The sequence below is a fragment of the Malaclemys terrapin genome, chromosome 4, assembly GCF_027887155.1.
Source record: "Malaclemys terrapin pileata isolate rMalTer1 chromosome 4, rMalTer1.hap1, whole genome shotgun sequence".
Taxonomy (NCBI): Eukaryota; Metazoa; Chordata; order Testudines; family Emydidae; genus Malaclemys; species Malaclemys terrapin.
This window is the reverse complement of record NC_071508.1, coordinates 124,476,163-124,490,029: the sequence shown is the minus strand read 5'-3', so window position 1 is coordinate 124,490,029 and position 13,867 is coordinate 124,476,163. Positions and strand designations below refer to the sequence as shown.

At 48.3% G+C, this 13,867-nt stretch overlaps 1 protein-coding gene across 11 annotated transcripts in view; it reads right to left on the bottom strand.

Annotated features, from left to right (window-relative positions):
* Positions 1-13,867, bottom strand: part of UNC79 (unc-79 homolog, NALCN channel complex subunit) — a 157,695-nt gene that overhangs the window by 121,821 nt on the left and 22,007 nt on the right. For all 11 annotated transcript variants that reach the window (XM_054026851.1, XM_054026849.1, XM_054026850.1 and 8 more), the window contains 3 exons: positions 12,343-12,398; positions 11,483-11,612; positions 9,296-9,360 (listed from right to left, as the gene is read on the bottom strand). In XM_054026851.1, coding sequence (XP_053882826.1) covers positions 9,296-9,360; positions 11,483-11,612; positions 12,343-12,398 — 251 coding nt within the window. The remainder of the gene's footprint in view (positions 1-9,295; positions 9,361-11,482; positions 11,613-12,342; positions 12,399-13,867) is intronic.

The window sequence follows — 13,867 nt, the reverse complement described above, 5'->3', positions numbered from 1 at the left end:
CTCTCCATGAAAGTGCTCTGGTTTCATAACAATCCTAGGGGTTAATGCTACAAAGTAATGAGCATCCGCTGGCATCAGTGTTTGTGGAGGGCATTCGTCATCTTGCAGGAGGCACTCAGCGCCTGCCAGTGTTGTGTCCAAAATGATTTCCGCCAAAGACAAGCTCAAAACAGGGAACCAGTCTGTGTAAAAGGAGAGCGTTGTCAGTCCTGTTTTCTACATTTTTGTTTTAAGTGGGCCTATGGGTGTGGTCTACACACAGTAACACAGGTGTGTCTTTCTGTTACATTACTATGACTAAACACATGTATTATATTTCATGGTCATTGCAGTTCTTTCTTTAAGAGGCAGACTCTCATACAAGAGAATTTGGCTCAATATTTTTAGGCCAAGCTAAGGTAGAATTCTAGAACTTTCAATCTCAGTGGTGTCACTTGCAACATCTATATGCTGCAAGTATATATGCAACATGGCTCTTGGCTATACAGCACATATGTGATAACAGAGATAGAACCCAGGAGCTCTGACTCTCAAAATGCAGGCCTCTGTCACCAGAGCTAAAAGAATAACGCCATTGTCTTGCACTAGTGGTGAAGCTTTTATCCTCTTTGTGGGTTAGCCATTAGATGGCAACATGATCACACATCTGAGCAGATGCATTACACTATTTAAGTACTTAGAAGCAGGACGGTCATAAGTCTGGACATGAACACTGTGACGGGGTGATCTTTCCCTTACGGGTACTGGTGCCTAGACTTCAGCTCACACCAGCCACACGGCATGGCCCTGTGATGGGGTGTCCACCCACACAAGGCCTGAAGGGGGTAAGGTGGCTAGGACAATCACCGCTCTAGGCAAAACTTCGTTTTGCTGCCCTGCTCCAACCCTCTAGAGCAGAGGTTCTCAAGCAAGGAGGTGCACCCCCTTGGACTTCTGGGGGGAGGGGTGGAGGTACAGCAAGCCTTCTGCTGGTCCAATGATTATTGTAAAAGTGGGGGGGCCAAGCTCCAGGTCACAGCTCTACTCACTCCAGTTTGACCCAGTTGCCCTGTGGCATGACACGACGGTGGCTGGACCAAATTTGAGTAGCATTGCAACCTGGCACACAGGGTCGCAGCACCATTCAAATGTGGGATTTGTGGGGGAAGATGTTGTTTTGTGTTCTAGTAGGCTTTCTGCAAGTTCACCAAGTGCACATTGGTTAATCTGGGCCTGCTCCTCTCTGAATCAGGAACATGCTGATGACTAGAACTACAAACCCAGTTTCAAGAGGAGGGCTGGGGGAACACTCCTCTAGATGTGGGAAACCAGAAGGGAAACCGAAAGGACAGTTTGGAGCATAGCCTGGGGAGTGCCAGAGAGGCTGTAGAGCCACAGAGAACAGTGGTCTCTGTAACAGACCAGTGAGAAGCCACCTAGGAAACCAGACCCTCTGGAGGAGAGGACCACAAGATGTGAACTAGAGGAACAGTCTACAGGACCAGCATGTTAGGAAGCACACCAGGGAAACAGTAAAGGGTTGTCAATTTCTTTCAAACTCCTTTATACAGGGTTCCTAGCCTGGAACCCAGAAAATGGCCAGACCTAGGCTCCCCTACCAAACCCATCAGGAGGGTTTACTAAGGTCTTGAGCAAGTGGGCCACACTCAAAGAGATCAATGACTGTATGCCCCTCATCTAAGGTGATTGGCCTCCTGAAGCATTGGACTCTTTAGTACCCTGAAAGGGGGGGAAGGACTACCAGCCATCCAGCCGGAGGGCTAGGGTCACGACAAAGGACCCATGAGCAGGCTAGATGGTGAGGGGTCCATCAGAGTAGGATGCAGCCTTGCTGTGTCACCCAGTTTCACCACAAGGGGGCAGTGAAGACAAAAGGCAATCGCTAACAGACACCATAATATCACTTCTAAACTAAATTAGAGTTTCTTAATCTAGCCAAGAGCTTGATCTTGCTGCGAATGACAGAGGGTATATTCCTCTTTGGATGTAATTCCATTCCCTCTAGTGACAAGAATTTGGGGCATGTATCTAAGAGAGAATAGGACTCAATTCATATATCTCTCCATAGCTTGGATCTTCATTCTACAGCAAAATGTAGTTCAAATGAAAGTCCATTCAAGACTCCTAAGCATTTACATGTACAAACCTTAGAACTGTAAATCTCACTAAGAGTTACTCTCCCCACTGAATGGCTGGAATCTGAATGTAGTGACCTTTAGGTCACAATGCGACACCTGTCTGTTATCTTTCTCTGGTGATGGGAGGCCCTAACTGGGGGTGACTGGGAAGAGCTGGATGAGTGGCTGGGATTGAAGTATGCTGGGTGGGAAATGTTGGGAGCTCTGAAGTCAAGTATGAACATCATTTTTTGCAATTATAATACACTGGGAGACTAGTTTACTGGGAGGGAGAGATCTGTCAAGTGTCATTTTGATCAGTTTAATTGTTTTAATGTTTAGACGGTGCCTGGAACATAGGTTAGGTCTATAAATAAGTAAATAAATAAATAGCTTTACTACAGGCAGAGTGCACCAGACTTAGGGTATGTCTACACTACGAAATTAGTTCGAATTTATAGAAGCAGGTTTTATTGAAATCGGTTGTATACAGCCGATTGTGTATGTCCACACAATAAAATGCTCTAGGTGCTCTAGTCGGCAGACCGCGTCCACAGTACGAGGCTAGCGTCGACTTCCGGAGCATTGCACTATGGGTAGCTATCCCACAGCTATCCCACAGTTCCCGCAGTCTCCGCCGCCCCTTGGAATTCTGGGTTGAGATCCCAATGCCCGGATGATGCAAAACAGTGTCGCGGGCGGTTCTGGGTACATGTCGTCAGGCCCCTCCCTCCCCCGTCACAGCAACGGCAGACAATAGATTCGCGCCTTTTTATCTGGGTTACCTGGGTTACCTGTGCAGACAACATGGAGCCCGCTCAGCACAGCTGAGCTCACCGTCACCATATGTCCTCTTGGTGCCGGCAGACGTGGGACTGCATTGCTACACAGCAGCAGCTGCTAACTGCCTTTTGGCGGTAGACGGTGCAGTAGACTGGTAGCCTTCATCGGCGATCTGGGTGCTGGCAGCCGTGGGGCTTGCCTTTTGGCAGTAAATGGTGTATTATGACTGTTAGCCGGCCTATTACAAGTCGGGTCATCGCACATTAGCAGAGTCTTCCCTGAGCAGCAGCTCGTGCAATAGGCCTGAAGACCATCGTCATACACCGCCCCGTATTTGCTGCCAAGCACCCAGAAAGATGCCGAGGGCTATCAGTCACGCTGCACCGTCGTCTTAAGATGTAAAAAAATAGATTTTCTCTGTATTCATTTGCTTCCCCCTCCCTCGGTCAAATCAACGGCCTGCTAAACCCAGGGTTTTCAGTTTAATCTTTGGGGGGGACCAGTCTGTGACAGTTGTTTGTGTCTCTCCCTGATGCACAGCCACCATTCTTTATTTTAATTCCCTGTGCCTGTACGCCATGTCGTCACTCGGCCCCCCTCCCTCCTTCCCCTAGGCCGTCAGATACTACGTTTGCGCCACAGCTCGAGCCGAGAAGCGGTTCGCGCCTTTTCTTTGAATTCTGGGTTGAGATCCCAATGCCCGGATGATGCAAAACAGTGTCGCGGGCGGTTCTGGGTACATGTCGTCAGGCCCCTCCCCCCTCGTCACAGCAACGGCAGACAATAGATTCGCGCCTTTTTACCTGGGTTACCTGTGCAGACAACATACCACGGCAAGCATGGAGCCCGCTCAGCTCAGCTGAGCTCACCGTCACCATATGTCCTCTGGGTGCCGGCAGACGTGGGACTGCATTGCTACACAGCAGCAGCTGCTAACTGCCTTTTGGCGGTAGACGGTGTAGCATGAGTGATAGTCGTGGGGCTGGCAGCCGTAGGGCTGCATTGCACCAGCCCCTTGCAGGCGATGGTATATTATGACTGGTACCCGTCGTCGTCATACTGGTATGGCTGTCAATCATGGCCACCTGGGCAGACATGCTACTGTTTTGATGATGACGGTTACCAGTCATAATATACTATTTTCTGCCAATTGCCCAATATTGTCTGCTAAGCACCCAGAAGAGGCCGAGGGCGATGCTGGATGCTGGCGGACGTGGGGCTGGCAGACGTGGGGCTGCATTGCTACACAGCAGCAGCCCCTTGCCTTTTGGCAGATGATGGTATATTATGATTGGTACCCATCATCATCATACTGGTATGGCTGTCACTCATGCTGCAGCGTCGGCTGCCACCTTAAGATGTAAAAAATAGATTTGTTCTGTGTTCATTTGCTTCCCCTTCCTCCGTGAAATCAACGGCCTGCTAAGCCCAGGGTTTCCAGTTTAATCTTTGGGGGGGCCATTCTGTGTGACAGTTGTTTGTGTTTCTCCCTGTTCCTGTACCTGTACGCCATGTCGTCACTCGGCCCTCCCTCCCTCCCTCCCGCCCTCCTTCTCCTGGTCCATCAGATACTACTTTCGCGCCTTTTTTCTGACCAGGCGCCATAGCTAGCACTGGGATCATGGAGCCCGCTCAGATCACCGCGGCAATTATGAGCACTATGAACACCACGCGCATTGTCCTGGAGTATATGCAGAGCCAGAACATGCCAAGGCGAAACCCGGACCAGGCGAGGAGGCGATTGCAGCACGGCGACGAGAGTGATGAGGAAATTGACATGGCCATAGACCTCTCACAAGGCACAGGCCCCAGCAATGTGGAAATCATGGTGTCACTGGGGCAGGTTGATACCGTGGAACGCCGATTCTGGGCCCGGGAAACAAGCACAGACTGGTGGGACCGCATCGTGCTGCAGGTATGGGACGATTCCCAGTGGCTGCGAAACTTTCGCATGCGTAAGGGCACTTTCATGGAACTTTGTGACTTGCTTTCCCCTGCCCTGAAACGCCAGGATACCAAGATGAGAGCAGCCCTCACAGTTGAGAAGCGAGTGGCGATAGCCCTGTGGAAGCTTGCAACGCCAGACAGCTACCGGTCAGTCGGGAATCAATTTGGAGTGGGCAAATCTACTGTGGGGGCTGCTGTGATCCAATTTGCCAGGGCAATGAAAGACCTGGTGATAGCAAGGGTAGTGACTCTGGGCAACGTGCAGTCAATAGTGGATGGTTTTGCTGAAATGGGATTCCCAAACTGTGGCGGGGCGATAGACGGAACCCATATCCCTATCTTGTCACCAGAGCACCAAGCCACCGACTACGTAAACCGCAAGGGGTACTTTTCAATGCTGCTGCAAGCCCTGGTGGATCACAAGGGACGTTTCACCAACATCAACGTGGGATGGCCGGGAAAGGTACATGATGCTCGCGTCTTCAGGAACTCTGCTCTGTTTCGAAAGCTGGAGGAAGGGACTTTCTTCCCGGACCAGAAAGTGACCATTGGGGATGTTGAAATGCCTATCGTGATCCTTGGGGACCCAGCCTACCCCTTAATGCCATGGCTCATGAAGCCGTACACAGGCAGCCTGGACAGGAGTCAGGACCTGTTCAACTACAGGCTGAGCAAGTGCCGAATGGTGGTGGAATGTGCATTTGGACGTTTAAAAGCGCGCTGGCGCAGCTTACTGACTCGCTCAGACCTCAGCGAAAAGAATATCCCCATTGTTATTGCTGCTTGCTGTGCGCTCCACAATATCTGTGAGAGTAAGGGGGAGACCTTTATGGCGGGGTGGGAGGTTGAGGCAACTCGCCTGGCCGCTGATTACGCGCAGCCAGACACCAGGGCGGTTAGAGGAGCACAGCAGGGCGCGGTGCGCATCAGAGAAGCTTTGAAAACGAGTTTTGTGACTGGCCAGGCTACTGTGTGAAACTTCTGTTTGTTTCTCCTTGATGAACCCTCCAACCCCCCCCCCCCCCCGACCCGGTTCACTCTACTTCCCTGTAAACCAACCAACCACCCCACCCCACCCTCCCCTCCCCCTTGCAGAGGCAATAAAGTCATTGTTTTTTCACATTCATGCATTCTTTATTAGTTCCTTACAGAGGTAGGGGGATAATTGCCAAGGTAGCTGGGATGGGTGGGGGAGGAGGGATGGAAAAGGACACACTGCATTTTAAAACTTTAACTCTTATTGAAGCCCAGCCTTCTGATGCTTGGGCGATCATCTGGGGTGGAGTGACTGGGTGGACGGAGGCCCCCCCACCGTGTTCTTGGGCGTCTGGGTGAGGAGGCTATGGAACTTGGGGAGGAGGGCTGTTGGTTACACAGGGGCTGTAGCGGCGGTCTCTGCTCCTGCTGCCTTTCCTGCAACTCAACCATACGCTCGAGCATATCAGTTTGATGCTCCAGCAGACGGAGCATTGCCTCTTGCCGTCTGTCTGCAAGCTGACGCCACCTATCGTCTTCAGCCCGCCACCTCTCCTCTCGTTCATGTTGGGCTTTTCTCATCTCCGACATTGACTGCCTCCACGCATTCTGCTGTGCTCTATCAGCCTGGGCGGACATCTGCAGCTCCGTGAACATCTCGTCCCTCGTCTTACGTTTTCTCTTTCTAATGTTCACAAGCCTCTGCGAAGGAGAAACATTTGCAGCTGGTGGAGGAGAAGGGAGAGGTGGTTAAAAAAGACACATTTTAGGGAACAATGGGTACAGTCTTTCATTACAAGGTCGCATATTTCGGCTTGCAGGCAGCCATCGTAGGCCACAGTGTTTTGGCTTTTTTAACCTTCTTAACATGCGGGAAAGATTGCAAACAGCAGCGCATTTCCCATATCAAGGATGAATTGGGTTGTCCATTTAAAATGGGGTTTCAATGTAAAAGGAGGGGGCTGCGGTTTCCCGGTTAACATGCGGCACAAACACAAGTAAACCACCCCCCCACACACGATTCTCTGGGATGATCACTTCACCCCTCCCCCCCACCGCGTGGTTAACAGCGGGGAACATTTCTGGTCAGAATAGCAGGAACGGGTGCCTCTGAATGTCCCCCTTAATAAAATCACCCCATTTCAACCAGGAGAGCTTTCTGGAGATGTCCCTGGAGGATTTCCGCTCCATCCCCATACACGTTAACAGACTTTTCCAGTAGATGTACTGGCCGCGATTGCCAGGGCAAATTAATCATTAAACACGCTTGCTTTTTTTTTGTAATGTTTACAAATAGTTACAAAGTTACACTCACCAGAGGTCTCCTGTGTGCCCTGAGGGTCTTGGGTGAGTTCGGGGGTTACTGGTTCCAGGTCCAGGGTCACAAACATATCCTGGCTGTTGGGGAAACCGGTTTCTCCGCTTCCTTGCTGCTGTGAGCTACCTACAGTACCTCCATCGTCATCTTCCTCGTTCCCCGAACCGTCTTCCCTGTGTGTTTCTCCAGTGAGAGAGTCATAGCACACGGTTGGGGTAGTGGTGGCTGCACCCCCTAGGATCGCATGCAGCTCCGCGTAGTAGCGGCAAGTTTGCGGCTCTGCCCCGGACCTTCCGTTTGCTTCTCTGGCTTTGTGGTAGGCTTGCCGTAGCTCCTTAATTTTCACGCGGCACTGCTGTGTGTCCCTGTTATGGCCTCGGTCCTTCATGGCCTTGGAGATCTTTTCTAATACTTTTCCATTTCTTTTACTGCTACGGAGTTCAGCTATCACTGCTTCATCTCCCCATATGGCGAGCAGATCTCGTACCTCCCGTTCGGTCCATGCTGGAGCTCTTTTGCGATCCTGGGAGGACTCCATGACGGTTACCTGTGCTGATGAGCTCTGCGTGGTCACCTGTGCTCTCCACGCTGGGCAAACAGGAAATGAAATTCAAACCTTCGCGGGTCTTTTCCTGTCTACCTGGTCAGTGCATCTGAGTTGAGAGCGCTGTCCAGAGCGGTCACAATGAAGCACTGTGGGATAGCTCCCGGAGGCCAATAACATCGAATTCCGTCCACACTACCCCAATTCCGACCCGCAAAGGCCGGTTTTATCGCTAATCCCCTCGTCGGAGGTGGTGTAAAGAAACCGGTTTAAAGGGCCCTTTAAGTCGAAAGAAAGGGCCTCGTTGTGTGGACGTGTCCAGGCTTAATTCGGTTTAACGCTGCTAAAGTCGACCTAAACCCGTAGTGTAGACCAGGCCTTAGACTCAGTAAATGTGGGTTTTATTCCTGACTCTCCTACTGCCCACTGAATGACCCGGGGGTCTGAATGACTTAACCTCTCTGTGATTCCTGTTTCCTGTAAAATGGGAATGATGCTATTTATCTCCTTTCTAAAGCATTTTGGAGAAAATAATTAGTAATATTTTTGAGAAAACATAACACTGGGGTAGCCAGAGACCACTCCAGAGATTTTCCATGTGGATAGGGTTGCCAACTTTCTAATCTCACAAAACTGAACACCCCTGCTCCAAGGCCCTGCCCTTGCCCTGCCCCTTCTGAGGCCCCGCCCCACCCCTGCTTGCTCCATCTCCCCTCCCTCCATCGCACACTCTCCCCCACCCTCACTCACTTTCACTGGGCGGGGGGGGTGCTGGGTGCAGGCTCCCGGAGGGAGTTTGGGTGTGTGAGGGGACTCCATGCTGGGGAAGGGGGTTGGGATGAGGGCAGAGTTGCGCAGTCCTGGCGGCACTTACCATGGCTCCCAGGAGGCTCCATACACTGGCCTCACACCCATAGGCACCGCCCCCACAGCTCCCATTGGTCACCGGGCGGGGGGGGGAGGGCAGCGCGCCAAGCCTACCTGGCCACCCATGCACGTAGGGACTGCAGGGACTTGGTGACCACTTCCAGGAGCTGCGCAGAGCTAGGGCTGGCAGGGAGTCTGCCTTAACCCTGGGCCTCCACTGTGCCGCCGACCGGACTTTTAATATCCTGGTTGGAGATGCCGACCAGAGCTGCCAAGGTCCCTTTTGAACCAGGCGTTCTGGTTGAAAACTGGACACTTGGCAACCCTACATGTGGCCCGTAACCATCCTTATATTTAATATGGGGACATAGCTCATGGAGGCTCCAGGATGAAATACTCCATCTTCATCTGAGCAGCCAAGCTACATAGGCCATCTAGATCAAGACGTATGCTTAGGCCCTTTAGTTTCCACAGGCCATGCTGCCATCTTAGTTCCTGTATCTGATCTTATGGAAGTCAATAGGAGTTTTGCACCTGACTTCAGTAGAAGCAAAAGCAGGCCATTAAAGATATGGGTAAGCAATTTCCATACCAAACTCAGCCCTTGGTTACATACAAGTCTTACCAACTTCAGTGTGTGACCGGAGACAAAATGGGGCCCTAGCGTCAACCCATGGGCTTACAGAAATTTTACATTAAGGCCCTCAACTGGGCAAAGTTCTGGTCCTGTGGAAATAATGGTACCTTCACAGCTGGTTTGTTAATTGCATTATGGCATTCAATATGCTGGCAGTGGATGGGATTCCAGGCTGAAAAAACAAAACACAGATGATTAACAAACAAATATTATTCATAGGTACCATTTATGCTAGTGCCCAGAGACCCCAATCCAGACTGGGCCCCATTGTGCTTGCTGCTATACAAATACAAAGGAAGACATGACCCCTGCCCCAGGAAGCATACTAATAACAACAACAATTTATAACATGCCTGCTTGGATTATGAGGTAGACTGTATTCCCAGACACAAGAGTATAAAACGGGAGTAAGGAACCCTCCCCAGCAGCCCTTTCATCTCTTTCATGTTACCCAGACTTTGCATTAATTTATGACTACCCCCAGGAGCACAGAGGAGCAGCCTGGAATTTGTGACTCCCTAAAGCACAATTCTTTCCCTGAGCTGTTCCTAGGGCAGCTCAGCAACACACTATCCCTTACTAAGGGCTGTGTCCTCAATGCTCAGATTTTGTCACAAATTCCAGCTCTCTAGGGAATTTGAGCCCTACCTAGGGGGGAAACTCCCTGTGATCGGCTGTCTGCCCCACTCGCCTGCCTCCTGGGGCTGAACAACCAACCAGAACTGCTACAGGAAAAGCTCTCCCCACCACCATCCCATAGCAATCCAAAACTGTTCTGACAGGAGGGGAGAGGAAAGGAAGGAGCTAAACAGACCAGCTGCTCAGGACAACTCCATCCAATCCTCTGAGCAATGTCAGGGATAGGATAGCGTGAGTGTTCCTCCGTAGCCCCCCACCCCCCAACTGGAAAGGGGAGAGGGTACCCTGCTGCAGTCCCCCAGGCCTGAGAGAGGGGGGTGAAAACCCATGAAGAGCAGGGGGGAAGCTGGGGGGCTGAGGGTGGGATCAGAATTAATTGCTGGCAGGGAACAGGCAAATGTGGGGGCGAAAGCTCCTGTAGCAGGAGCCAAAAATCACTTTACCCAATAAATGTGGAATCTTTTGCAACACTGTCATGCATACTCTGGAGTTGGGCAGGAGCAGTTCAAAAGCCAGAAGACAGACCAAAAACCACAGAATAGAATATTTTATTTTAGAAAGCCCGTGATTTTTTGGGACAATCTCATGATTTGTTGGGGTCCAAATCTTTATTTTTGCTCTCTTGAGGGTGGCAATACTGTGTCCTAGAGACACAATCTAGCCCTAAATGAGCTGCACAACAATTTAAAATATAATAATATGATGAACAAGATCAGAGACCAGCAATATACAAACCAGAGCGACGTTTAAATCCCAATAATCTGACCTCATTAAAAAGGGGAAGGGAATGCTACATAGGAGGTGACAGTAATAAAATATTAGAGGTGCATTCCAGTGGCATAATTTGGATCCAGACCAAAGTTCACATTCTGAATGTCCCAAAGTTCAGGGTTATTTGAGTGTGGGGTTCTGGTGCCAGCTAGACTGTACTCCAAATGGGAAAAAAATCCAAAAAGACAACACAACATTGAAAATATGATTCTTCAAAGCAGAGAGATGGAGTTAAGGCCAACAAGCAGCAAAAGGAAGTTCCCACCCTTAAGAACCACCCCAGCAGAAGCACAATCCCCTACCAATATAAGATGCAAAACAGCACAGAGGAAGGTGAGCATGAGACCTTGTGCCATCCACCTACTCAGCTTTGTCTCTCTCTTCCTCCTTTCCCACATCCTTCTTTCCAGCCCTGGGAACTTTCCTACTGAGCTCTGTTTGCACATGACTCCAGTGACAGTAATAGCTAGAAGAGGAGTCATAGCAACAGCAGCAGCTATAACAAATGAGACATCAATAGCATCCATCGTGACAGTAGAAAGGGACATGGAATGGATTCCTTCTGGGTACCTACAGGGTACATTTATATCCCAGTTCGGGACTTTGCACTGTAGGTTTATGGGGAGAGGTTAACCAGTTAGTGTTGGGACTGACACACTGGATTTATTGGATCTGATCCCAGCTTCTACTACCCATAATTTCTACTGATTATCATCACCTTTTGAAAGCACACTGAAATAGACACTGCCTATACTTAATATATCTGCCTATAGAATATTGTAGTTAGGATCCCTCTGACAGGAATTAACAGATAACACTAGTACACACTAGACCACCTCGTTTATTGTATTTATTTGGGTTTATACAAACATTTTTGCACTTACCTGTGTACTGCAATCCTCTGTACTCACTTATTGCCCCTGGCGGTTTTAAATTGGGCCAATAGTGGAATAGCATTTGTACTGCCGGAGGTTTTACTTGAGAAGGACCATAAGCTATTACATACAGCAAGTCCTAAGGAAAAACATGTGTAGCCTGTTTAGTTTGCATGGTAACAAAACACAACTCATTTCATAACATTACTTGATGTATGTTTTCAAATGTACATACACATATACCAATTGTATACATTTTACACCCTGCCCACCACCTTTTGCAAACTCTTTGGTGGAGCTTAGATGGCAACTCTACCAGTATGTTTGTAAAGCACCTAGCACAATGGATCTGTGATTTTGACTGGGGCCTCCAGGTGCTACCACAATGCATACAATATAGAACTTGAAACAAATTAAGCCTTCTGTCTAGATACAGACCAAAAAGGTGGAGTTTAGATCCATAACTGGATCCAGATTTGGTTCAGGCTAAGGATAGGAATCCAGATTTGAGGTCAAATAGGGACTAAATTACCTCTGGCCTCAATGATACTACACACAAACCATCCTCATAAAAATTCAGCCCAATGTGAACTAGTAAGATCTCTTGCTCTTACAAGATTTTTCCCAACGTGAGCAACACTTAAGCAGGATTCAGAAAACGGGCCCTGGTCTGAAGGGATGGAACAGCATCTATAAATTCCAATTCTGAGCAACCAACACATGCTTGCCCCAAATTCAGCAGGAGGATCACATATTGAGATCACTACTTCTGACTTTCTGGCTCAAAGTGACTACAGTTTTCAAGCCATCTGGTTTTCTTTATTGTAAACAACATTGTCTATATAAGGTATATTTGGTCACAAACTTACTTTCCATACTTCTTGCTTATATTTCATGAGGCATTCCAGTAACTGACAATGATACACTGAGAGAGAAAAGACCATATAAGCATGACACTGAAATGGAAACTCAAGTTCAAGAAATGGCATGTGTTGCATTTAGTTTAGTTTATTGAATCTACATTCTGTTTAATTCAGTGTTTACAAAGTGAACACTTTGCTACGGGTTCATTGTCCTGGTTAGAGTAGATAATTGAGAGTCAAAAATTAAATATCAGTAGTTTGTTGATGCTGAGGAATGCAGTAAACGATGAGAATTACTAGTGTACCAATTTTGGCACTTACTCTTTGCACAGAGTAGTTCCCTTTGCCTACATCTGATTTATCTGCCTCTTCACTTAGACCTTGTTTTTATGGCAGTATTAATATATAATGCCAAATTCAGCTCTGGTGTAACAATGCTGTGGCTAGAGCAGGGCCGACGAGAGAGGGGGGGGGGGGGAGCTGGTACAAATTACCGGGGCTCAGCAGTCCGGAAGGGGGCCCAAGGCCCGGCTTCTCCCCCCCACCCAACCCCAATTGGCCCTGTTTAGCTAGTCCGCCCTTGCTGGGGGGCCCAAAATTTTTTTTCCACTGGGGCCCAAACCCACTCTCGGCAGCCCTGTCTGGGAGTCAAAAGGCAAAATACTTCATACAAAAAATCTCATTCATATTTAAAATTTGTCCTAAAAATAGCTTATTTCTAGGTTGTGGCCTACTTTTATTCAGCTTTGGTTAATTATGTTTGTATTGTGGGAGACTTCTTCACATGCTCATGGTACAGACAGCCCAGTGCATTTCAATATCTACACCACTTAATAAATAAATAGAATAGGAGAGAGTTGTTTACGGCAAAGAGAGTCAATTCCTATGGGTCAAATGTTGTCTTCACTTGACAGTAGTGTGACCTCACTGATTTCACTGGGGCTGCGCCAGTGTTCGAGAGAGCAGATTTTGCCTTCAGGTGCTTTTTAATTACAATTAAATTAATTACAGTTTATTTTGGAGCCCGTAGACAGCAATCGCTGTCTTGCTAAAGAAGTGACAACAATTGTGATTCTAGCAGTATAGGAGTCCAGTATATGAGACAATAAAACAGATTCTATCGACCTTTAATTATGACTGATAGTGGTTAGTAATTATTGCTAAGCACTGATGTTAGAATGTTCCATTTTCTGATGTTAAGCTAGAATAAGCAGGACTGCTTTAAAGTCTCAATTTCACCGCACAAACCAATGACAAAATATTTCCATCGATAATAATCGAAATTTATAGATAGGGAGAGTAAGAAAAATACTGTTTGAGAACTTATTAGAGTTGGATTTAAGAATATGTACTTTGTATGTTTTGACATGTGAGGTTGACAATTTGTGTTTTAATGGTTATAAAGCTGTAGCTTTTTTCAGTCTCAACATCTACTGTCACTAAATATTTATGGTCTGATTCCTGACCCCGTTCTCTGACCCCCCAATACCCACAACTGTGAACTTTAAATCAATAGAAATTGGTAAAATAT